Consider the following 26276-nt stretch of genomic DNA (forward strand, 5'->3'; position numbering starts at 1 on the left):
TGCTGCAGAATAGCCCATAACTCTACCTCCTTGACAGCTAAATCCCGTTGCAAATTGCAACTCCACTGAAAATTTCCCCTGAAAAATTCCTCCAGAATATCTCCACATGTAAAATTAAGCTACCAAAGAGAAAGTATGATGAATAAAACGGATTTTGTACATGAATTCTAGGATATCCACCCTATTTAAAATTTTCCATGGAAAGCTCGCCCTTGGAAACTCCCCCCTCTCCCCTCCACAATAAATTTTCCCCATAGAAAATCTCCCCTTCCCAAAGAAACCCTCCCCCTGCAGAAAATTTCTGTTTGCTGCACAGTAACAAATAGGCTATTATAAATAAACAGTGGGCGAATTTCATAGCTTGTAGCCCTTTTTCCAGGGGCTGTGTGGGTGGGGGGGGGGGGTTATTTCATTCCCAAAGGCATATTTATTGGACCTTGCAACTATGCTGAACAAAAAGGCTGTCTAAAAATTTTAATAGACGACTTTGGGGAAAATTGGGGGGATCGGAAAGCTTGCCCGCCCCCAATCTTTTTGTCACTTAAAAAGGACAATACAACTTTTAATTTCTATTCAAATGAACCCTCTCCTGATCTTCTAGGATTGTAGGTTTGATACAATTACTCCTTGGAAGAACAAATAAACACTCATCCATGATCTTTCTGGTGACAAAAAATACAAAATTTTACATTTTGGCAGATGGGAAACTGAAACCTCTACAGTATGGTTGTCTAATACTCTGAATATGATTGTGCGATTTTCAATAAGGTTTCTTGAGGGGCGTGCCGCCCTCCCCCCAAATTTTTGTCATTCGGTAAAATTTTCGCCGAGGGTGAAAATCTCGGCAGAAATTTTGCAAAATCGGCCGCAATTTAGCAAAATTCTTGATTTCTGCAGAAAATTCGGCATAAATCAGGTTGCGATTCGGTAAAATTTATGAAGATCGCCCCCCTTCCCAATAAAACGAGCCTCAGGACGCCCCTGCATATAGGAGTGGTATGTATTGTAGACTATAAATGGGGCAAGGAAGAAGTAGCTTCTTTGCAACCGTAATTTATTTTTTTGAGAGTGGCTAGTCTTTTGGAAACATTATGCATTTCCATTTGGAAAGCAGTGCAGTTATTTTGGTTTATGGTTAAACTAATTCCTATTTATAGTCAGCTTTTGATGTTCTTATAAAAGTATCCCCCTTCAAGGTCGTACCCAGGAATTTTTTTCGGAGTGTTTTACTAAAAAAAAATTAGGGGGGGGGGTTTACACAAAAGCAAACCCTCAAAAGACACATACAAATTTTTTTTATATCCATTTTTGTCACGTTTTTACGAGTAAGACAAACATTTGGAGGGGGATAACCCCCCCCCCCCCCCTCTGGGTACGGCCTTGTCCCTTTTCATATTTGCCATAACAGAGATCACGCTTGAACTTTTAACAAAGTTCAATATGAGAAAAATTGCAGTGATACATGTAGCTCTTGCAGCTGTTTTGCAGTTTAATTAAAAAAAACTTTCCGAAAAATAGGTTTTTCAAAGAAAAGTAAAGACCATTTTAAACTTAAGCTCAGCAGATACAAATACCTTTTAAAATTCAAACTCAAAACGACCAGAAATTACTATTAAAGAATAAATGAAACTCAAAACGAACAGAAAATTGAAAGACAATTTTATGACAAATGTGTTCTTTTGTACTTTATTATTGAAAATAAACATGAAAATTATAGTAACATTTTGAACTGGTTAGCTTTCAGCAATTAATATCATTATACATCAAATATTCAGTTTAATTTATTAGCTCTTTTTAAAGTTGTTAAAGACGAATATAGTTTCCCTACAAACAAGTGTTTGCATACTGCCTCCTTTCCTAACTGCAAATAAAAACCAAAAGCATACTGCGTCATTGGCGCTTAACTGAAAACGGATTATATTACAAATATTTTCGTTTCCAGTTCTTACAGCATTGAAAATAAAAATACAATCACAGTGAAATAAATTCTTGAACTGATGGATCTTTCAACAATTAATATCATTATACATAAAATATTCAATTTCATGTTGTTTATACTTTCTAAGATAGTTCAAGACGCATATAGTTTTCAGTAAAGCGCCAATGACGCAGAAGGTTTTAGACTTTTACTGCGAGAGGAGGGGGTCATGCCCAAACTCTTGTTTGCAGTGATTTTTGTTCGTTTCAAGATTTATTTATTAATTTACATTAATATCTATTGTATGTTTGTTTGCATTGATGGTTTATTTAATTTCTTTTCGTTTTAAGTTTCATTTATACTTCAACAGGAAAATATTTTTTTTTGTTTTAAGCTTGATTTTCATATTTAATCTAATCATTACTCGCTTAAGATCCATTTATTCATTTATATTATTAATTGTTGTATGTTTTTGCTATGATTGTTTATTTAACTTATGTTCGTTTTGGGTTTCATTTATTCTTTAATTGTAGTTTCTGGTCGTTTTGAGTTTGAATTTTAAAATAAAATTTTATCTTCTGAGCTTAAGTTAATGGTTTTTACTTTTCTTTGAAAAACCTATTTTTCGGAATTTTTTTTAAATTAATTTTTGTTCGTTTTTGATTGCAAAAATTTTCAAGTTTTTAAAAATTGCTTATTTCAAAATCAAACTTTAAAAAAATCAAATATTCATCAAAGTAACAATATTAAAGTGAAAAAATGGGTTTGTGTTAACCTCGGACTTTTTATTATCTAATGTTTGAACTATTTTTTAACAAAATTGCTGTCTCAAAATTTTCATCGGATGGGTTTGGAGAAAAAGGGCGGGGGGGGGGACTAGATTAAGCTTCGGTCTCTTTTGACTCTTTAAAAGTGAACTAGAACTTTCTATTTTCAATCAAATGAGCCCTCTCTGAAGTTTATACGAGTATCCCTTCTATAAGAACCCTATATATCCCCAGAGTATAACTTACAACGCCTGCCCCAGGATCTGGGGGTTGTGTCGACCCTGGAGTTTTAATATCTGATGGTTGAACTATTTTTAACAGAATTGTCACCTGGAATTTTAATCAGATGGGTTTATCCATCCGATACACCCAACCGCGTGGAGGGCGGGAGGGGCTAATTGCCCTCTGATCTTTTTTCACTCTGAGAAAATGAACTACAGCTTTTAATTTCCATTCAAATGAACCCTCTCTGAATTTTATACGAGCATACCTTCCATAAGAACCATATATGCCCCAGAGCAATACTAACAACGCCGGCCCAGGCCCGGAGGGGAGGGGGGGTGTCGATACAGAAGTTTTGCTTATCTGACCTTTGAAGTATTTTGACGAAATGACCATACGTCAAGGAGTTTTGTTATATGATCTTCGAGCTATTTCTAACAAAATGGCTATCTGAAATTGGGGGGGGCAGTTGCCCTGATCACTTTTGACTCTTAAAAAGGGCACTAGAACTCTCGATTTCTAATCGAATGAGCCCCCTTTGAAGTTTATACGACGACCCCTTCTATATGAAGTGGCTCTGGGGAAAAAAATTAATGGAGTGGGGGGGGGGGGAGGCTAGCTGCCCTCCAATCACTTTTGACTCTTAAAAAGTGGATTACAACTTTCAATTTCCAATCAAATAAGCCCTCTATGAAGTTTATACGAGTATCCCTTCCATAACAACCATATATGCCCCCAGGGCGTAACTTACAACGCCTATCCCCGGGCCCTGGGGGGCTGGGTCTACACCGGATTTTTTTGTTATCAGAACTTTGAACTATTTTTTAACGAAATGTCTATCTCAAAATTCTTATCTGGTGCATTTAGGGCGAGGAGGGGGGGGGGGCTAGTTGCCCTCCGATCTCTTTTGACTCTTAAAAAGTGAACAAGAACTTTCAATTTACAATCAAATGAGCCCTTTCTGAAGTTTATACGAGCATCCCTTCTATAAGAACTATATGCCCCTAGAGCATTACTCATAACGCCTGCCTCCGGGCACTAGCGGGTTCCGTCGACACAGGAATTTTTCTTATGTGACCTTTGAACTATTTTTAATGAAATGGGTATTATAAAAATTTTATCGGATGGACTTGGGGAAAAAGGGTGTGGGGGGGGGGGGGCGAGCTGACCTTGGATATCTTTTGACTCTTAAAAATTGAATTAGAACTTTCCATTTCCAATCAAATGAGCCCCCTCTGTAGTTTATACGAGCATCCCTTTCATAAGAACCATATACACCCCAAGGACAATACTTACAACGCCTATCCCTCGGGCTCTGGAGGGTGTTTTTGTTATATAATTTTTGGACAATTTACAAAACACTGGCTATCTCAAAATTTGTAGGGGACGGGCTTGGGGAAAAAAGAGCGTGGGGGTGGCTAGTTTAAATCTCTTGACTCTTAAAAAGTGAACTAGAACTTTCAATTTCCAATCAAATGAGCCCTCTATGAATTTATATGAGCATCCCTTTCATTAGAACCATACATGCCCTTAGGGCATAACTTAGAACGCCTTCCCCTGTGCCCTGGGGGGTTCTATTGGGCTAGCCGACCTTGGATATCTTTTGACTCTTAAAAATTGAATTAGAACTTTCCATTTCCAATCAAATGAGCCCCCTCTGAAGTTTATACGAGCATCCCTTTCATAAAAACCATATACGCCCCCAGGACAACACTTACAACGCCTATCCCCCGGGCTCTGGGGGGCGTTTTTGTTATTTAATTTTTGAACAATTTCCAAAACACTGGCTGTCTCAAAATTTGTAGCTGACGGGTTTGCGAAAAAAAGAACGTGGAAGGTGGCCAGTTTGACTATCTTGACTCTTAAAAAGTGAACTAGAACTTTCAATATCCGATCAAATGAGCCCTCTGTGAGTTTATACCAGCATCTCTTTTATAAGAACCATACATGCCCTTAGGGCATAACTTAGAACGTCTTCCCTGGGCCCTGGGTGGTTCTATTGACACCGGATTTTTTCTTATCCGACCTTTGAACTATTTTTAACAAAATGTTTGAACTATTTTTAACAAAATGTTTGAACTATTTTTAACAAAATGTATATCTCAAAATTTTTATCAGATGTGTTTTGAAAAAGAAGGTGTGGGGGGGGGGGGGCTAGCTGTCCTCGGATCTCTTTTGACTATTAAAAACTGAGCTCGAACTTTCAATATCCAATCAAATGAGCCCTCTCTGAAGTTTATACGAGCATCCCTTTCATACGAGCTATATATGCCCAAGGGCATAACTTACAACGCCTGCCCCGGGCCCTGGGGGGGTTGTGACAACACCTGTGTTTTTGTTATCTGACTTTTGAGCAATTTTTAACTTAATGGCTATCTCCAGATTTTTATGGGATGCAGTTGGGGAAAAAGGGGCGTGGGGCGGGGGATAGTTGCCCTCCAATCTCTTTTGACTCTAAAAAAACTGAACTAGAACTATCAATTTCCAATCAAACGAGCCATTTCTGAATTTTCTTACGAGCATCCCTTCAATAAGAACAATATATTCCCCCAAAGCATAACTTACAACACATGCACTCGGGCCCTGGGCGGCAGTGTTGACCGCTGAGTTTTCGTTAGATGGTCCTTGAACCATTTTAAAAAAAAAGCTATCTCAAAGTTCTTATCGGATGGGTTTGAGGGAAAAAGGGCTTGGAGGGGGGGGGGGGCTAGGTGCCCTCCAATCTCTTTTGACTCTTAAAAAGTGGACTAGAACTTTCAATTTACAATCAAATGTTCCCTCTTTGAAGTTAATATGAGCATCCCTTCCATAAGACCCATATATGCCCCCGGGGGATAACTTACAACTCCTGCCCCCGGGCCCTGGTGGGTTGTGTCGACACCGGAATTTTTGTTATATGATCTTTGAAATATTTTTAACAAAATAGCTATCTTAAAATTTTTATTCGATGGATTTGGGAGAAAAGGGTTTGGGGGGGGGAGGGGAAGCTGGTTACCCTCCAATATCTTTTGACGCTTAAAAAGTGAATTAGAGCTTTCAATTTCAAATCAAAGTGGCCCTCCAATCACTTTTGACTATTAAATAGGACACTAGCCCTTTGAATTTCCAATCGAATCAGCCTTTTTTGAAGTTTCTACGACAACGCTTCTATAAAAACCTTATATGCCCTCAGGGCATAACTTAAAACCCCTTCCCTGAGGGTTGTGCGGGAGTGTCCTCCTCAAAAACATATTTTCTATCTGGAAATCAACTACGCTGAACAAAATGGCTACCTCAAAATTTTGAGTGGATGCGTTTGGAGGAATGATGGGCGTGGGGGGGGGCAGGGGGCTAGTGGCCCTCCAAGCACTTTCGACTATTAAAAAGGGCACTAGTTCATTGAATTTCCATTCGAGTGATCCAGGCTTGAATAGTCTTCGGCAACACCTACTATAAAAACCTCATGTGCCCTCAGGGCAGTTCTTGAAACCCCGGCCCTAAGGGTTGTGGGGGAGTATCATCTACAAAAACACATGAACTATCTGAAACGCATTTCTGACGAACATAATGATTATACAGCAATTTTTAAGCAATTCATGGGATGTGTTTGGGGAATGATGGGCGTCGGGGGGGCTAGTTGCCCTCCAATCACTTTCGACTATTAAAAAGGGCACTAGTCCTTTTAATGTCCAGTTGAATGAGCCTGTTTTGAAGTTTCTACGACAACGCCTTCTATAAAAACCTTATATGCCCCCAGTGCATAACTTAAAACCCTTGCCCGGAGGGTTGTGGGGGAGTGTCCTCCTCAAAAACATATTTTCTATCTGGAGACGCTGAACAAAATGGCTATCTCAAAATTTTGATTGGATGTGTTTGGGAGAATGATGGGCGTGGGGGGCTAGTTGCCCTCCAATCACTTTCGACTATTAAAAAGGGCACGACACTTAGCGTTGCCTCTGATAGATCATTCTGTATTGGGGACTGTACTCACATTTCTCCCTTTTAGAAACTCCTTTACAATGCAAGCTTGGAGAATCCTTTCGCTAATTAATTTGCATGTTATTAAGATACTTAAAAGCTAGTTTTTTTTAAACTGACCTTTCTTGCATCATTTCTAATTTCCAAAATTTGGTGGCGGGGTAATCTATAAGGTTATTTTTATGTTTTTATTTTCTTCTTTGAGACAGAGTAGGCCTATTTTTAAATCCAGAAATTTTTCAGATTTTCAAGATCAGAAAGCAAAATTCACCAGGAATTACCAGGAGGCAAAATCACCAGAAAGAGTATTTCCATCATAAACTTGATTGTGGAAATAATGGAAACAATTGACCTTCCGCTGCACGCCACTATTAAGCAAGGTAATTGATAAATTTAATTATTATGCCGAGAAATGATAGTTTTCATTTTTAACTAATTCTTGATTCTATATTTTAAGCACCCCACACACTAAAAATGAAATTTTATTCTTTAAATAGGTTGAGTAGAAACTTACACCATCATATACGTCTAAAAAAATTGAGAAAACTTAGGCACTCGATTTTTAAAGCAAAGGATGTTAGATGCAGGTATGCAGTTTTAACACTTTGCTGGTGCCAACTTTAAAAATAAAGAACGTGTTTGAGATATCAGAAGAAAATGAGCGAAAAAAAACATCATGCAGGTCTAGAATGTGCAACTTTCCTGATTGATATATCAAAAAACAGACACTGTCATTAATTGGCAGCAAACTGTGTGAAAAAAGCAACAACAACAAATAGTGACTCACGTTTCCAAAAAGGAATTAAACATAATTGTATTTATCATTGAAGATGTAAAAATTTCAGCTATGCATTAATATCTTTATTTTTAAAGTTTTTGAAAATTAAACACTAAAATTATTTGTTAATTAATTTAACTAAAGGTGAATATTTTTAGAAAGACCAATTAGACTATTATATTGTTTGAATATATCCCTTTAGTTAAGTCCTAATAAATCAATATATATATTTTTCTCATTTGAAAAAAACATCACTTATCCTACCTGATTTTGACCTATTCTAACTAGCCTATATTTTTTAATTGTTAACGCTTGTACCATCCAATTCATTGTTGAAATACTTGACTATATATGGGCGGTATAATCCTTTGGTTTGGGTTTTTGGGTAAACAGAAAAAGTTTTAAGTTGTTTTTCTTCATGATTCAGTGTGGCAATAAGTGAGAGAATTTATGCTTTTAGGAAGTTGTTAATTTTCGTATAACAACCAATAAAAAAATTGTAGAAAATCTCTTGGGAATAAAATATGTTTTCATTTTGATGTCCTTGGTACTTCAAAATTATAGTAAATTCCAACATCAATTGTTTTTTTTTTTTTTTTGTTAATTTTCGTATAACAACCAATAAAAACATTGTAGAAAATCTCTTGGGAAAAAAATATGTTTTCATTTTGATGTCCTTGGTACTTCAAAAGTATAGTAAATTCCAACATCAATTGTTTTGTTTTTTTTTTTGTTTTTTTTTTTAATGAGTCCTGTCCTGACCTTACACTTTGTAGGTTATTCCATTCATTGATTTGAACAAATAGTATATTGATTATATAAGTTTCTATACTTGATAATTTTAAACTTTTTTAAATTCAGAACTATGAGGAGATTTTTGTTGAGGAGAGTATAGATTTATAGAGTATAGATTTATAGAGTCTAGAGTATAGAGTTATAGATATAGAGGTCATTTAGCTGTTGGAAGCTACTGCTTTTCTTGAGACGATAACAATTTGAATGATTTGTAAATTGTTATGTAGAACATCACACTGTTAAAAAGAAACTATTATGTTAACATTCAGACGTTTTTTAACTAGACTGGAAACATGAAGTTAGGTGACAATTTATTTATTCCAGTAGGATAGGTGGGGTACATAAGCGGAGAGTAGTGCTCATGATGGATAACATGGTTTCTAATTCTTGCCTAGACATGGAAGTTATTAATAGTAGAATTTTAGTGGCTTAATTTATGACCAAAAAGTGGAAGGCATTAGTCATTTTAGTATATTCCTCTGAAGAACTGAGTTACAGAGATAGTGCTTGAATAAATTATACATACAATTAATTACAGAAACAAATAGAAAGGGCCCTAGATAAAAATATGGCACATTTATTAGAGGATTTTAATTCCATGGTTATTAGAAATAGGGACATAACTTAAATAGATTTAGGGAAGGAAAATAGCCACGGCTATAAACTCCTGAAATTTTGTACGTATAATAATGTAGTTATAACCAGTATAATATTTAGGACATAAAATGATCATTAGTGAATAGTGGTAGTCCCATGATGGTAAGACAGTCAAACTTATTGATCATATTACTTTTAAGCAAAGGCCAGCAGGACTGAAGTAAGAGACCACTGTGTATAGGAGTGCTGTTGCTAATACTAAAAGTAAGGATTACCATCTAGTAGCGTTTAAAGGTAATCTTAAGTTGAAATATAGGCTAAGCTACAACTGTGTGTGACTTTATGACTTTGGTAGACTCCAGGATAGTGGCACCAATATATGGCCATGTTGGGGGAGAAAGACTGTATTTTTCCAAATCCCCCTAATTTCTTAGCGCCTCTGCTATAGGATTTGAATTTGATAGGAACTCTCCAAGGGCAGTTGTATATGGAACTGGAGGGTCCACATACTGACAAGAAGATGGACGAAGTTGTTATGGAAAAATAGTTTCCTTAGTTGCTGAAAGTGGAATATGGAGGAAAGTTAAACACGCAGCAAGGAATAGTTGCAATAACGTGCTAAACTTAGTTGAAAATAGTACGGAACTGTTCAATAAGTTTTTCAGTTACAGATCATAGAATAACAGAGAACGAACGGAAGTAGGGAAGCCATTAAAATGAAAATTAAGGATGTTTAAAAATTTAGGGCATAAATAAAATTTCTTGGGATCAGGATAATACATCCAGGTGGTATAATAAAAAGACGTTTTATAATAAGAAGTTAAGAGAAAGTATCCATTCTGGATTTTTATCATTTAAAAATAGGAATGAGGCCTTGATTAATGATGAAGAAAGTTAAAGAGGCAACGACAGAAAATTTTAGAATGTGTTAAATGGTGATAAGTTACGAAAACGTAATAAAATAGAATGAAAAAGTTCAAACAATTTGGAGGTAAGGGAGATTGTCTTGTGAAGAATTAGAGACAATACTAAACTTATTAAAAAATGATAAGGTCTTAGGTGCGGATAGTTCCGTATATGAGTTTATGGTTATGAAGCTAAAGATAAATTACTAAATATTATGAATATGATTTTAGAAAATGGTTTAGTATTTGAAAAATGTAGGAAAACTTTGATTTCTTTTTGTAAAGAAGGTGGTAAGAATGAGTGTGGTATTTATAGAGGTATTAGATTAATCTGTAGGAAAGAAACTGCATATCTTGCTGATATTATTAGACTAAGAGACGCTATTGATAAAGTTGTAAGGGATGGAGAGTTGTGTTTTAGAAATGAGAGATGTTGTTTCCCAATTTTCGTTTTCAAGTTAATTACTGAGAAGTTTCTGAATTGTCAAACCCCTTCATAGATAATGAACAGGCATTTGGTTCAGCTGATAGAAAAGCTTTAGAGATAGTATACTTGCATTGTATACCCAGTGTTGTGGAAATAATTAATAGCAAGTACTTAAATACGTATTTAATTACTTTGTAAATATGTATTTCATTACAAATTAGATCAAGTAATTTAAATACGTATTTAATTATATTTTTTTTCTGTATTTGATTACAGATTCACTTTTCCTAATATCCCTAAATACTTTAGTCTATCAAACATAGTTTTCGAGAGTATTCACTGCATTTTGCATAGTTAGCTTTTTAAGATCTTTATTTAGAATTAACTAAAAAAAACTTTCCGAAAAATAAGTTTTTTAAAGAAAAGTAGAGGCCATTTTCAAAAGTAAAGCTCAGCAGATACAAATACCTTTTAAAATTCAAACTCAAAACGACCAGAAATTACTATTAAAGAACAAATGAAACCCAAAACAGACAGAAATTAAATAAGCAATCATAGCAAAAACATTCAACAGGTAATAATATAAATGAATAAATAGACCTTAAAGCAATTAATGCTTAGATTGAATATGAATATCAAGCTTAAAATGAAAAAAAAATATTTTCCTATAGAAGTGTAATTGATACTTAAAATGAACAAAAATTAAATAAACAGTCAACGCAAACAAACATACAATAGATATTAATGTAAATTAATAAGTAAATGTTAAAACGAGTGAAACTTGAATTGAATATGCAAATCAAGCTTAAAAAGAACAAAAATCACCACGAACAAGAGTTTGGGTATGACCTCCTTCTTTTACAGTAAAAGTATAAAACCTACTGCGTCATTGGCGCTTTACTGAAAACTATATGGGTCTTGAACAGTATTAGAAAGTATAAACAACATCAAATTGAATATTTGATGAATAATGATATTAATTGTTGAAATATCCATCAGTTCAAGAATTTGTTTCACTGTGTTGTATTTTTATTTTCAATACTCTAAGAACTGGAAACGAAAATATTTGTAATATAATCCGTTTTCAGTTAAGCGCCAATGACGCTGTAGGCTTTTGGTTTTTATTTACAGTTAGGAAAGGAGGCAGTATTGAAAAATTTGTTTGTAGAAAAACTATATTCGTCTTTGACAACTTTAAAAAGGGCTAATAAATTAATCTGAATATTGTATGTAAAATGATATTAATTGCTGAAAGCTCATCAGTTCAACATTTTACTATAATTTTAATGTTTATTTACAATATTAAGTACAAAAGAAAACATTTGTCATAAAATTGGTTTTCAGTAAAGCGCCAATGACGCAGTAGGTTTTAGACTTTTACAGTGAGAGAAGGAGCTCATACCCAAACTCTGGTTTGTACTGATTTTTGTTTGTTTAAAGCTTAATTTGCCTATTCAATTTAAGTTTCATTCGTTTTCAGATTTATTTATTAATACACATTTGTATTTATTGTATGTTTGTTTGCATTGTTTGCATAATTAATTTCATCTAATTTTTATTTTAATTTTTGTTTCAATATGAATTTTTTTTTTCGTCGTATGCTTGATTCTCATATTCGATAAAATAATTGCTTGCATACAAGTATATGTGTTCTTTCGCATTGCAACCTGTATTACGTTTTTGCTATTCTTGCTTATTTAATTTCTGTTCGTTTTGAGTTTTAATTTTAAAATGTATTTGTATCTGTTGAGCTTAAGTTTAAAATGGCATTTACGCTTCTTTTAAAAAATTATTTTTAGGAAAGTTTTTTTTTTTTAATTTTTGTTAGTTTTTGATTGCAAAAAATCTCAAGTTTTAAAAATTCTTTATTTCAAAATCAAACTTAAAAAAAGTCAAATATTCATCATTGTATCAAAACTGATAACAAAGTAACAATATCAAAGTGAAAAAATGGGTTTGTGTCAACCTCAGAGTTTTTATTATCTGATGTTTGACCTATATTAACAAAATTGCTATCTCAAAATTTCATCGGATGGGTTTGGGGAAAAAGGGCGTGGGGGGACTAGATTAATCTTCGGTCTCTTTTGACTCTTTAAAAGTGAACTATAACTTTCTATTTTCAATCAAATGAGCCCTCTCTGAAGTTTATACGAGTATCCCTTATATAAGAACCATATATATATATATATATATATATATATATATATATATATATATATATATATATATATATATATCCAGAGTATAACTTACAACGCCTATCCCTGGGCCCTTGGGGGTTGTGTCGACGCTGGAGTTTTAATATCTGATGGTTGAACTATTTTTAACAAAATGATCACCTGAAATTTTTATCGGATGGGTTTATCCTTACGATAAGCCCAAAGGCGTTGAGGACGGGAGGGGTTATACCCTCTGATCTTTTTCACTCTGAAAAATTGAACTACAACTTTTAATTTCCATTCAAATGAACCCTCTCTGAAGTTTATACGAGCATACCTTCCATAAGAACCATATATTCTCCCAGAGCAATATTTACAACGCCTGCCCCGGCCCTGGAGGGTAGGGGGGGTTGTGTTGACACAGGAGTTTTTCTTATCTGATCTTTGAACTATTTTTAACAAAATGGCTACCTCAAATTTTTTATTAGATGTATTTGGGGAAAAAGGCTTGGGCTTGGGGGCCAGTTGCCCTCTTATCACTTTTTACTCATAAAAACGGCACTAGTACTCTCGATTTCCAATCGAATGAGCCCCTTTTGAAGTTTATACGACGACCCCTTCTATATGGAGTGTCTCTGTGAAAAAAAAAAAAAAAAAAATGGAGTGTGAGAGGAGGCTAGCTGCCCTCCAATCACTTTTGACTCTTAAAAAGTGAATTACAACTTTCAATTTCCAATCAAATGAGCCCTCTAGGAATTTTATACGAGCATCCCTTCCATAACAACCCTATATGCCCCCAGGGCATAACTTACAACGCTTACCCCCGGGCCCCTGGGGGGTTGTATTGACACCGGAGTTTTTTGTTATCAGAACTTTCAACAATTTTTAACAAAATGTCTATCTCAAAATTTTCATCGGATGCATTTAGGGCATGGAGGAGGGGGGGGTACTTGCCCTCCGATCTCTTTTGACTCTTAAAAAGTGAACAAGAACTTTCAATTTCAAATCAAATGAAGCCCTCTCCAAAGTTTACACGAACATCCCTTCCATAAGAACTATATATGCCCCTAAAGCATTACTCATAACGCCCGCCACCGGGCCTTGGCGGGTTGCATCGACACATGAGTTTTTGTTATATCACCTTTGAACTATTTTTAATGAAATGGATTTCTCACAATTTTTAACGGATGGGCTTGGGTAAGAAAGGGTGTGTGTATGGGGGGGGGCTAGTTGACCTAGGACCTCTTTTGAATACTAATAATTTAAGCCGATCTTTCAAATTCATATTAAATGATCCTCCTCTGAAGTTTATACGAGCATCCCTTTCATAAGAACCATAAATGCCCCCAGGACAACACTTACCACGCCTATCCCCCGGGCTCGGGGGTGTGTTTTTGTTATCTAATTTTTGAACAATTTCCAAAACACTGGCTATCTCAAAGTTTGTAGGGGATGGGTTTGGGAAAAAAGAGCATGGGGGGGGGTTAGTTTAACTCTCTTGACTCTTAAAAAGTGAACTAGAACTTTCAATTTCCAATCAAATGGGCCTTCTATGAAGTTTATACGAGCATCCCTTTCGTAAGAACCATTCATGCCCTTAAGGTTTAACTTAGAACGCCCTCCCCTGTGCCCTGGAGGGTTCTATTGACACCGGATTTTTTCTAATCCGACCTTTGAACTATTTTTAACAAGATGTCTATCTCAAAATTTTCATCAGATGGGTTGGGGGATAGCTGCCCTCGGATCTCTTTTGACTATTAAAAAGTGAGCTCGAACTTTCAATATCCAATAAAATGAGCCATCTCTGAAGTTTATACGAGCATCCCTTTCATGCGAACGATATATGCCCCAGGGCCTAACTTACAAAGCCTGCCCCCAGGCCCTGGGGGATTGTGACGACACCTGAGTTTTTGTTATCTGACTTTTGAGAAATTTTTAACTTATTGCCTATTTCAAAATGTTTATTGGATGCATTTGGGGAAAAATGGGCATGGGGGAGCTAGTTTCCCTCCAATCTCTTTTGACTCGAAAAAACAACTAGAACTTTCAATTTCCAATCAAATGAGCCCTCTCTGAATTTTTACGAGCATCCCTTCAATAAGAACCATATATTCCACCAAAGCATAACTTACAACACCTGCCCTCAGGCCTTGCGGGGCTGTGTTGACCCCTAAGTTTTCGGTATATGGTCTTTGAACTATTTTTAAAAAAAGCTATCTTCAAGTTCTTATCGGATGGGTTTGAGGGAAAAAAGGGCGTGGAGGGGGGGGGATAGGTGCCCTCCAATCTCTTTTGACTCTTAAAAAGTGAACTAGAACTTTCAGTATTCAATAAAATGATCCCTATTTGAAGTTAATACGAGCATCCCTTCCATAAGACCCATATATAGTTATGCCCCCCAGGGCATAACTTACAACGCCTGCCCCCGGGCCCTGGTGGGTTGTGTCAACACCGAAATTCTTGTTATATGATCTTTCAACTATTTTTAACAAAATAGCTATCTTAAAATTGTTATTTGATGCATTTGGGAAAAAAGTGTTTGGGGGGAGCTGGTTACCCTCCAATATCTTTTGACGCTTAAAAAGTGAACTAGAACTTTCAATTTCCAATCAAATGAGCCCTCTCTGAAGTTTGTATGAGCATTCCTTCCATAGGAACCATATATGTTTCCCGGGCATAACTTATAACCCTGGCCCCTGAAGACTGCGGGGGAAGTGTCCTGCTCAAACATATAATTTCCAGAACTTTAACTGCGTGGAACGAAATGGCTATTTCAAAATTTTGATTGGATGTGTTTGGGGAAATGGTGACCGTGGAAGGTGTGTCAGTTGCCTTAGAATAACTTTCGACTATTAAAAAGGGATCTAGACATTTAAATTTCCAATCGAATGAGCCCTTTCTGAAGTTTCCACGACAACGTTGACTATACAAAACCTTACATGCCCCCAGGGCATAACTTATAACCCTTGCCCTGAGGGCTGTGGGGGAGTTGTCATCCTCAAAGACCTAATTTCCAGAACTTAAAACTAGGTTTAATAAAATGGCTATCTCAAAATTTTGATTTGATGTGTTTGGGGAAAAGGTGGGCGTGGGGGGGCTAGTTGCCCTCAAATCTCAATGATTCCAATGGGGGCTAGTTGCCTCCAATCGAATGAGACTTTTTTGAAGTTTCTACGACAACACCTTCTATAAAAACCTTATATGCCCCCAGGGCATCAAAATTTTGATTGGATTTGTTTGGGGGAATGATGGGCGTGGAGGGGGGGGGGGGGGCTAGTTGCCCTCCAATCACTTTTCGACTCTTAAAAAGGGCACTAGTCCTATGAATTTCTAATCGAATGAGCCTTTTTAGAAGTTTCTACTGCAGTATCTTCTATGAAAACCTGAAATGCCCAATCGGTATAACTTAAAACCAGTGCATTGGGGGTAGTGGGGGAATGCCCTCCTCAAACATATTAATACCCTCCTAGAATAAATTACACTGAACAAAATGGCTATCTCACACTTTTGAGTGTATGGGTTTGGGGAAATGATTGGCGTGGGGGAGGGGCTAGTTGCCCAACAAAAACTTTTGTCAATTAAAAAGGGCACTAGCCTTTGAATTTCCATTCGAGTTAGTCTATTTTTAAGTTTCTACGAAAACGCCATCTATAAAAACCTTATATGCCCCCAGGGCATAACTTAAAACCCTTGCCCTGTGGGTTTTGGGGGAGTATCCTCCTCAAAAATATATTTTCTCTCTGGAAATCAACTATGCTGAACAAAATGGATAGCTCAAAATTTGGTGTGGAGGTGTGGGGAGGACGGAGGTGCGTGGGGGGGGGCTATTTGCCCTCCAATCACTTTTGACTATCAACGAGGGGACTAGAATTCTCGATTACCAATTAAATGAGCCCCCTTTGAAGCTTCTGCGGCGACTCCTTCCGTATGAAGTGCCTCTGGGAAAAAAAATATAAATAATAAAACATTGGAGCCGTATGACCTTTACTATAGGCAACGCTACAGCGTTGCCTCTGATAAGACCCATAGGGGCACTATACTGCAGGCCAGCTATATTTTAGAATAGGTATATGTAAAAACAACAAAAGTTCAGTAGCCAAGACAAAATTTTTCATTGGTCATCATTGTTAGTATTCAGTCTTTTGAAGTAAGGAAAACACTTTAAAGTATTTTAACTGGACTGAATACCGAGTGTACTAAAATTAACCTGAAAAGTATAATATTCGTCTCATAAAACGTCCAAGGCACTAAAATAAGGTGGCACATATGTGGACGCTGTTTTTGAGAAGCTATTAAAATCTTAGTCAGTGCTTCAAGCTTTTACGTCTTATCAGGCAAATAATAACATCGGGTTAAAAAAGAGACTCATGTGGAAATGATACAGGTGATAAGCATAAAAATGGTTAACTTCATAATATCTGATGGCCAGTAGACTTGGAAATGTCTACTTGCCAGTTTTTTTCACTATTGGTTGTGACTTTTTTCATAACAAGTTTTTTTTCTAAAGCTGAAAGGTTAATTAAGTAATTTTAAAGTTATTCCTTCAACTTGTACAAAAAGTACAACTGTTGACATTTGCTTTATTTCTGTCTAGATATTTTGAACAAAATAAAAGAAATTGTTGCTAAACTGTGTCCCACATGTATCTTGCCCTGTTGAGTTTGTTTCTTTTTTTTCTTTTTTTTTACTTACTTATTTAGCTAGTCACTGATGAAACGCGGACTCGTATCCCACAAAAAGAACACGTTTTTTTTCAAAGATCAAACTTTGTTTTTATACCTAATTTAAAACATTTATAAAATAAACAGAACTGAAAATGTTTGTCTACAATTTATTGCTTATCAGGTGTCTGAAAATGCAGGTGTCTGAAAATGTTTTATTTTATAGCACGTTCATCCATCACTGGCCTTTTTCTTAGTACAAGGAGGTCCAGGAGAATAAAAAAAAAGAAAAAAAGGTGTGTTTCTATAGACATCCATGATAATAATGAGTCAGACAGGAGAGGGTATCAAACCTCCAAATCAACCTGAGGATTGCAGCAATTTTGATTTTAAAGCCATGACAGAATAGCCTCCTAGAAAAAAAAACTTCAAGCAGAGATTTCTAAGAGAAAAAGTCAAGTAAACGTTCTAAGAGTCAAATTGATGATCTCATTGTGGACTGCACGATTGAAGAAATGTGGCCTCTTGTGACTATGGAGGAAAAAGCTTTCAAAAACCTTGTGTAAGGCTTAACTCCTTTTGCAAGAATTATGCATCAAGATACCATGTCTGTTTGTATAGACCAGCGGTTCCTAGAGATGATGAAAAATCTGAAAAATAAATTTGCTGACTTGGATGATGTATGCACTACAGCAGATATATTGATCGTAAATCATAAAAGTGACATTGGTGTTACTGGACACTGGCTAAACGATGACCTTAGCCGAGGGTCAGCTGCAATCGCTTGTCAAAGATTCAAAGGCATACATGATTATTCTTATTGTGTCAATCATGTTAACAAGATTCACGAAACATGTGTTCTCCTGTACACGAAAACTGTGAAAACTGTGGCAGACAATGGTAGTAATTTCTTGAAAGCTTTCAGGGAATTTTCATACCCAGTCAGCCTCACTCACACTATGCCTGACAGAAATGATGATAATTGAGATTCTGAAAGTGAAAATGACACCTTAGTGTTCGTTTCAGTAGGGAATTTGCTTGACTTGCAGACAGAAAAGTCAGATGAAACAGAAGAATCTGGAAGTGAATACTATTTACCCCCTCAGTTGCCTTGTGCGAGCTATGCCCTGAATCTTGTTGCTAGCAAAGATAGTGAAACAGCCATAACAAATGTACGACGAGGCAGAGTTCTAAATCCTCTAATAAAGTCCAATATTTAATGTCAAAGCAGATGATTGTTCCCAATGCAACTCGGTGGAATCCTCTACATAAATGCTGTAAAACGGTTGTCGAAGTGCGGGACAAGTTACGGCAGGTTTGCACCGAACTAAACCTACTGAAGTTGAAATCGATTGAGTTTGAGTTTCTTGAGGAGTATGCCAAGGTAACTGAGCCTGTTGTCAGGGCACTTGACATGCTACAGGGGTACAAGAACTGTTTTCTGGGAACGCTGTTGCCCACGTTTATTGCAACGAGAAAGAAAAAGATCGACATGAAACAAAACTGCTGTATCAAGCACGCGCAACCTCTCGTGGAAGTGATCCTAGATGGTTCATAGAACTAGTTCGCACACGCTTATACAATGCAGCTAAGCGAACCTAGTTTTAAGGAGCTAGCAATAGTAAGTGGAAGCCACCCTGGTTTCAAGAGAAGATGAATACCGGGAGATATCTGCGACCGACTGTGATTGATATCAAGATATCTGCGTCTGGTTTCTGACGCAATGAAATATATTTTGCTAGTCAATGCTGATGATTAGTTGACTGACTGTGATGCCGAGCAAAGCCAAGTGTCGTCGATCGATTGCGATGCCTTTTTTACTTTCGACAGTGATGATGTTAGGACGAGTACGGAATCTTCTTTTGGTTATAACATGAAAGCTAAGTTATTGAGGTTCATGGACGAAAAAAACCGTTCGATTGAGTCCTTGAAAGAATATCTGGACGTTGCAAGAGTTTTCCGAAAGTTTAATACTGCCATAGCATCGTCTGCTCCAGTAGAACGTCTTTTTTTCTGTTGGGGGCTCAGTATTCACCGCAAAGTGGAATTAGCTTTGAGATAAGAAGTTTGAGAAACTTTTGTAGTTAAAAGCAAACTCCCAACTTTGATAATTAATTTTGTAAGAATTTTCATCATAAACAGTATGTTTTGAGAAAAAGGTGTTTTGTAGCTAGATTAATTTGTATCTTAAATACATATTTTGTAATTAAATACAAATTACCTCCCTGGCAATGTATTTATAATTACTAATTAATTACTTTATGGTATGATAGTTTGCATATGCAATTAACTGCATCTTAAAAGTAATTCTCACAACACTGTATATACCAGTTAAGTATACTAAAGTGATTGTGCTATGTACGAGAATATTTCCGCTATACTGAAGGTAGAAAGTAAGGTTTGTTTCTGGTTTTGTGTCAAATCAAGAGTTAATCAGAATTGTGTCCAATAGCTGTCTATATTGATTATTCTGATGGACTTCGTTATAAGAACATCTGCAAAGGCTATGGAAGAACATTTACAAATTGGAAGTTTAAATTAGATTTAGACTAGATTTAAACGAGACTAAACTAGAACCCCCCTTTATGATAGATAATTTTAGTTTTTTGAATCAGTATAACTAAATGAAGGTTTAAAGTAAATTTCAGAAAAAAAAAAATCAGCAATAAGAAGAGATGCATCAACCTGCAGCACACTTATTTAAGCTTGGTCTAAATGAAGGGGGGTGAGAGAATAATTCTTACCCCCCCCCCCCCATAACCTGGTCTGTATTTATCTGAAAGCTGACTGAGAGTTAGATAGTCTAAAGATTGAAATGCATTCTATTAGGCTTCTGCCCCCCTCCTCCTCATCGCGCCTACACAATGGTAATAGCTTCGTAATAGCTGAAGCAGATCGCATACAACACTCAACATAATTTCCAGGAAAATTTAGTTATTCAACTTAGTTAAATGAAGCATTAAGATAAATTTCCATATAAGTCAATTATCTTGTATGTACTTTAGAACTTTTTATGAACGAATCCGTTCCCGTGCAGTATTGCTTTCTCTGTTGCAGGGAATCTCGGTGTATATTTTTTTGATTCTTTTAAATCGATTGAATATTTCAGAATTTTTAGTCGATGACAAGTTTGCCTTCTTTGGGGCAAAATTATAGCTTGGTAGCATAAAATACAAGAATAGGCAACTTTCACGTGACACAGGCTTTTTTGTCAATCCAAGGGCACTAGAACTTTTATTCGTCGTTTGAATTGGCCCACTTCTGATTTTCTGGGATCATTGGTTTGATACTCTCGCCCCTGGGAAACAATGAAGATACAAATAAATACTTATCCGTGATCTTTTTTCAGGAATAAAAAGAGCAAACTTCGAAATATTTGTAGATAGGAGTTTGGAACCTACATAGTGTTTTTTGGATATGCTGAAATTTATGGTTTTATTCTCATTAACATCACATGATTTTTTTGGGATGTTTCTCCCCTTCTTGAAAAATCAGCTCAATCTCTTCAGGCTCGTAGCTTTGGATGGGTAACATTAAAATTAATGAATTTTATGTAATTGAAGTCAGCAGAAAAATCTAATTCTTTTTATGTAAAAAATTATTATCATAATTTCTTTTTTGGAGGTTCTGCTGACCATTAGTAAGAGTCGCTCTTTCCTTCCAGTTTATTACCACGACTTGTTTGATACAATTTGTTGCCACGAGTGTTTGGCTAAATGAACGAAACGGACAGTAACACCTTTTAATTTACATCTCCAACCTTTCTCTTGCCATCGAAAGGGGAAATGGGCAGATTTACGTATTTTTGTGGGTTTTGCCAAATATTCCCTTTGGGCTCCATTTTATTATCCGACAAATTGAGATTATTTGAAGTTGGATAAATCGTAAACAAAATGAGGAAAATGGTGAGAATGGAAGGATAGTGTTGTTCTCCTGCTTAGGCCACTAAAAGAACCTGTGTGAATTTAAAAGAGAACTAGATAAAGCTTAATTTTTTCAACAAAAAGACGAGTGAAATTAATTCATATAATAAAAAGTTCATCTTAAAAGAGCAGAAATTACTATGGACGAGGTTTTAAAACCTAAACAGAACACAATTTACATTAACAACTAATTGAATACTAAGATAAAGTTGTTTTTGTTATATTATTTTGATTGGTATCATTGAAATGAGTAGAAGATCAAAAGTTAACTAGAACTCGTTATTTTAAGCAGTTGTTAGTATTTGAGGGAATTGTTGTTTGCAGATAGTATTATTCTTGACCAACACCCTTACAAATGCCCTGGCGTGGATAGAATGGATGGACGACCGTGAAGAGTAGCGCCTCTCGAGGAAATTTTAGCCTTGTAAACGACACAGCATTCTTACTGGATTCTGATGAATGGATAATTCTTCTAGGTTTGGTCTGTTTTGGTGCGCTTTTTTGGGCTGAAAAACCTCTTCCTAGCTAAGTTTTTTATTGAGAATTGTCTCCCCGTAGTAGCATAATATGTCTAGGCATGAATATGTAATAAGTCGGAGGTAATAGGCTTAAGATTGTCAGTGCAGGATTTTGACCCTTGTTGATAAAAGAGCTTCGCCTAGTGTGGAAAATAACGTCGTGAACAAAGTTGGACCCAGAATTGCGCACAGGCTCCAATCAACTGGAGGTCCCAGGGACTTCTTGCTGCCTGGTTGTAAGCCGTCTCAACCCCTTCGTTTAGACTTAAGAAAGATGTGGTAGTCCCCGTCCTGCATTGGTTCTGGGACCACTGCTTATCCTGAGGCCTTAATAATTTCAATCATTTAAAGAATATGAAAATTCCAGCTTGGGATGTTAGAACGTTAAAAAACTACCTTCAGAGGATTCAGAGGCTTTGGACTGGACTTGATAGGACTTTCAGAAACTCCATCCCAGGGGTAGGAAACATCAAATTAGGTGATACAGAATTTAATTACTCAGGCTGGAAGGTCGAGGTACGTAGACAGGAAGGTCGAGGAAGTAGGGCTCAGGATGAATAAGGAGCTGTTAAGTCCTGTTTAGGTTGGGATGGCATTAATTATAGAATACTAGTTACTTATTTATTGACTAAAAAGTACAAGATATATGTCAAAGTAGTATATTCCCCTGTAAAACTGATTGATGGAGATAGTAGTGACTCAGATGAATTTTAATTACAGGTAAAGGAGTAAATAGACAGGTTCTCTGGCAGAAATATGATGCTGGTAGACTCCAGGAGTAGACTCTGGGAGGAACTTTCCTGGAACAGTTGAAAACTAAACTGTAGACTTTAAAATTTGACATTGTGGATAGATAGAACAATTTTATGAAAATAGTTTGTGAAGTCACTGATGATGTCTTAGGGAAGAAAGCTAGAAACGCAGGTAGGAATATTAGTGAAAATGCTTTGTTTAATAGAGAGGAGAAGAGGCTTTTACAAAAATTATTTGACTGATTGCTCATATGAAGATAAGAGGAATGTTAAGAAAGTGGAGAAAGCATTAAAATATAGATATAGATGGTGTGGAAGATATAGGTGGAAGTGGAAGCGATGGATAAAATTGCCGAAGATCTGGAAGAGGCAGCCAGACGGCATAATAGTAAACATTTTTACTGGCATGTCAATAAATTGAGAGGGAATAGTCAGTCAGGACTTGTTCCAATTAAAGATAGAAACGACAGCACAATTAGGGATAAGGAAATGTAAAAACAGGTGGGCAGAACATTCTGAGAATGCTCTAAACCATGGGTACCTTTTGTTGTAAAAGAGCCAAACTTTTACGTGGAGATATTACGCGGGCCGCACTTCTGTCACTTATCATTATACTTGTAATGCAGGGTTGTAGGTATACCATAATGATTAGAGTATATCTACAATATTTATTTACAAATATATCAGATTTAAAAATAAAACGCTTAATGCATATTTTATGATATTTATTGTAGTTAATGCAATCAATGAAATTTGTCTTGTTGCATTTGACGTGCAATTTTTTTACATTAGCTTGCATTTTTGTAGTAGAGACGCGTAGTATTGCGTCTAAATGTATGTCTGATAACCAAGAACAGTGTTTTTTTTTTCTTTCGATAATTCAGAATTGAAAAATTTGCTCACAAACATGTGTACTACCAAAGATAGTAATTATTTGCTGAGCAAACATTTTAAATCCTACCAGCTTTCAGAGGCCAAACTTCCATAGAAATCCACCACGTTTGTTTTTTCCTTAAAAGCCATTTTAAGTGTGGTATCACTTTGCAAATCTATCGTGTTGATTTGAAAATCACTTATTGACATTATTGACATCCACTGCGGGGTTTTCGGGAATATCCGTCTTTCTGAAATCATGAGATCTTTCTTGAAATCGTGAGACCTTTTTGAAATTACCGGTTTTCAAACTCAGTTTGAAGTTGTATTATTGCAATTTTCATTTTAGTATTCTGCCAAACAAAATTTATACCAGCTTCTTCTACTGCTTTCTTGTAATTTGAAAAATAATCGAGCATATTTTCATCGATATGCTTGATAAATAATGTTAGTTTCATTTCAAATGCCTTAACATCTGAATACATCTGGTATATAAATTTATTTTTTGTTTGTAAACGTTTATTGAGTATTTTAAGTTTTGTAATCAAATCAGTTGAAAACCAAGATCTACAACCCACTCGTTGTTGTAAAGTTCGGATATTACCTTTCCTTTGATCTCCATTAAGTTACAAATTTCTTTCTTTAAATAAAAAAAATCGTCGAAGCACTGATCCTCGGCTTAGCCATCTTACTTCACAGTAATAAATCACGTTACTATAGTCACGTCACCAAAATTAATAGCAGATATAACGGTATCCATTATTTCTCTCCACGATAAAACCTTGCAACACAATGCTTCTTGATTGACAATACAGTGAAATGCATATGGAACTTCAGATCCAGATTCTAGAAGTTTGCTGTTGACTCTTCCAACGACACCTTTATTATGACCGCTCATGTTTTTTCCGCCGTCCGTGGTGATGCTGACTAATTCATCCCAGCTCAAGCGGCATGAAACCAGAGCTTGTTCCAAGCGGTGAAACAAATCCTCCCCCTTTGTAGTTCCATTAAGACCGCATATTTTAAATAGCTCCTCATATACATGAAAGTTTTCATCAATCCTTCGTGCAAATATTAGGAATTGTGCCATATCCCACACGTCTGTACTTTCACCCATCACAAGAGAAAAAGTACGTAAAATACTGCGATTGTCCTTAAATTGTTCCCAAAAGTTAGCACCCAAGTCTTTGGTGCGGCGGGTGCAAATTCTAGTAGAGACATTAATGTTTTCAAAAATATTTTTTCGTTCCGGGCATACTTCCTCCACAATAGCTAAGACACATTCTTTGACAACTACGCTGTCGGTAAATGGGCGATCATGCTTTTCTATTCTTTCTGTCACTTTGTAGCTGGCAGTTTCAGATGTTTTGTTTTTGTCTGTCACAACTTTAAAGATTTTCTGCTGATTTTTTAGTGACCATTTCAAGTTAATGATTTCTTTTTTTCAAGATTCACCTCCAAGACAGTCAAGTTTAGTTTTGTGCTCAGTATCGTAATGTCATCTCAAGTTATATTTCTTTACTACGGAAATACTCTTTTACCAGATTAAACAAAACGTTTTTTCTTTAACTTCAATAAAAAATATAAATTTGTCCATGCTTCATTAAAAATCTGTCTTTCATCAACGATATTGTTTTTTTCTAAGCCGTTTTGGATGTGCAAAAATAAGAAATAAAATATAGGCCTTTGTATATCTATTTGTTTTTACGGAGCTCTCCAGCCAGTTTATCCCTGTCTCTTTGGCATTGTTCCAGTTCTGAGCGATTGTCTTGTTGTTTGCTATAGCGAATTAGCTGATGCAGTCAAAGTCACATGCACTGGCAATTGTAGTTACAAGTAGTTGGGGTTTCAGTCGCAATCAGTCACAGTCACAAGTATTTGCAGTTGCAAGTAGTCACAAATTCAAACAATTAAAATTAGTCAGAGTTTGAAAAAGTCACAATAGCAGTAGCACTAATTGCATAAGGAGTAGTTGTAGTAGCCCTCAAAGGTTCAATTTATTGCTTTCAGCTGTTCCTCAGATATTGTTCATATGCCCTTTTGACAACGTGCATGCATAGAGTCCATTTTGATTTTGTTCAATATACAATGCAATATCCCCTAATAGTTTCACCTTAATGCGCTTAGTCACCCCAGATATATTGCAGATATGCCATTTTAACATCCATATTTAGTTATAGATATCCCTCAACAGGTCCTGAAATTTCAACTTAATGCTTTCATATGTTCCTAAGATGTTGTAATATGCCCTTATGACAAACTTGGATGGACATAGTGTCTTTTGATTTAGTTCAACATCCCCAATAATATGCTCTAAAAGTTCCAGCATACCCCCTTTTTTCTTGGGATATTGCACATACACGTTTTTCACAATCTGGATATGTAGCCTATTGTGCCTTTTGATTTAGTTTTTCTCTCCCTCTAGTTTCCCTGAAAGATGAAACTTAATACCTTATTCTGTCCCTGAGACGTTGTATCTATCCTCCTTTGACAACCTGGCTGTACTTAAACCCTTTTGATGAAAATTACCTTTAGAAGAAAAAAAAATACCCTCGATTTTGTTGATGGTTGTCATCTGGTGGAGTGTGTACCATTTTTTTCTGTCTCACTACCACTATACCAGATGACATTCATCTTCAAAATTAAGCGTTATTTTTTTCTTCTGAATATTTTGCCAGAAGATGGCCACATATTATGACGTGATAATTTGGCTTTAATTTAGTAACACAAATACTAAGTTTTACTGAACTAAAAAAGAATAAAAAAAAGAAAATCTAAAGGCAAAATGTTTCTTTGGAGGTATTTCCCAAACTTGGGAGGTAGGTTTACTCAGAAAGAAAAATTGTAACATATCAAAATAATTGTTCTGGATGGTTGAACATCCAACTAACTGTTCTAGATGGTGTTTACGGATTTTTCCAAGAATGCTAGATGTCAGAATGCTAAATGGCACCCCATTTCACTTCGTTGTGTATTGGTGTGGTGTGTAATATGGTCGGTCAGGTGTGTTGCGGCGAGGATCTT

The 26276-nt window shown here is 35.9% G+C and overlaps 1 protein-coding gene across 8 annotated transcripts in view; it reads left to right on the forward strand.

The window, feature by feature from the left end:
- The window catches only part of LOC148952482 (uncharacterized), an 83844-nt gene that overhangs the window by 21232 nt on the left and 36336 nt on the right, over positions 1-26276 (forward strand). For all 8 annotated transcript variants that reach the window (XR_016141813.1, XR_016141810.1, XR_016141812.1 and 5 more), the window contains exon 2: positions 7108-7244. Coding sequence is in view for 4 of the 8 variants with exons in the window: in XM_089089912.1 (XP_088946038.1) it covers positions 7202-7244 (43 nt within the window). In the remaining 4 variants the exon portion in view is untranslated. The remainder of the gene's footprint in view (positions 1-7107; positions 7245-26276) is intronic.

Source organism: Artemia sp. Qi Xiang Cuo, chromosome 5, assembly GCF_049724085.1.
Source record: "Artemia sp. Qi Xiang Cuo chromosome 5, ASM4972408v1, whole genome shotgun sequence".
In the NCBI taxonomy this organism is placed as follows: domain Eukaryota; kingdom Metazoa; phylum Arthropoda; class Branchiopoda; order Anostraca; family Artemiidae; genus Artemia; species Artemia sp. Qi Xiang Cuo.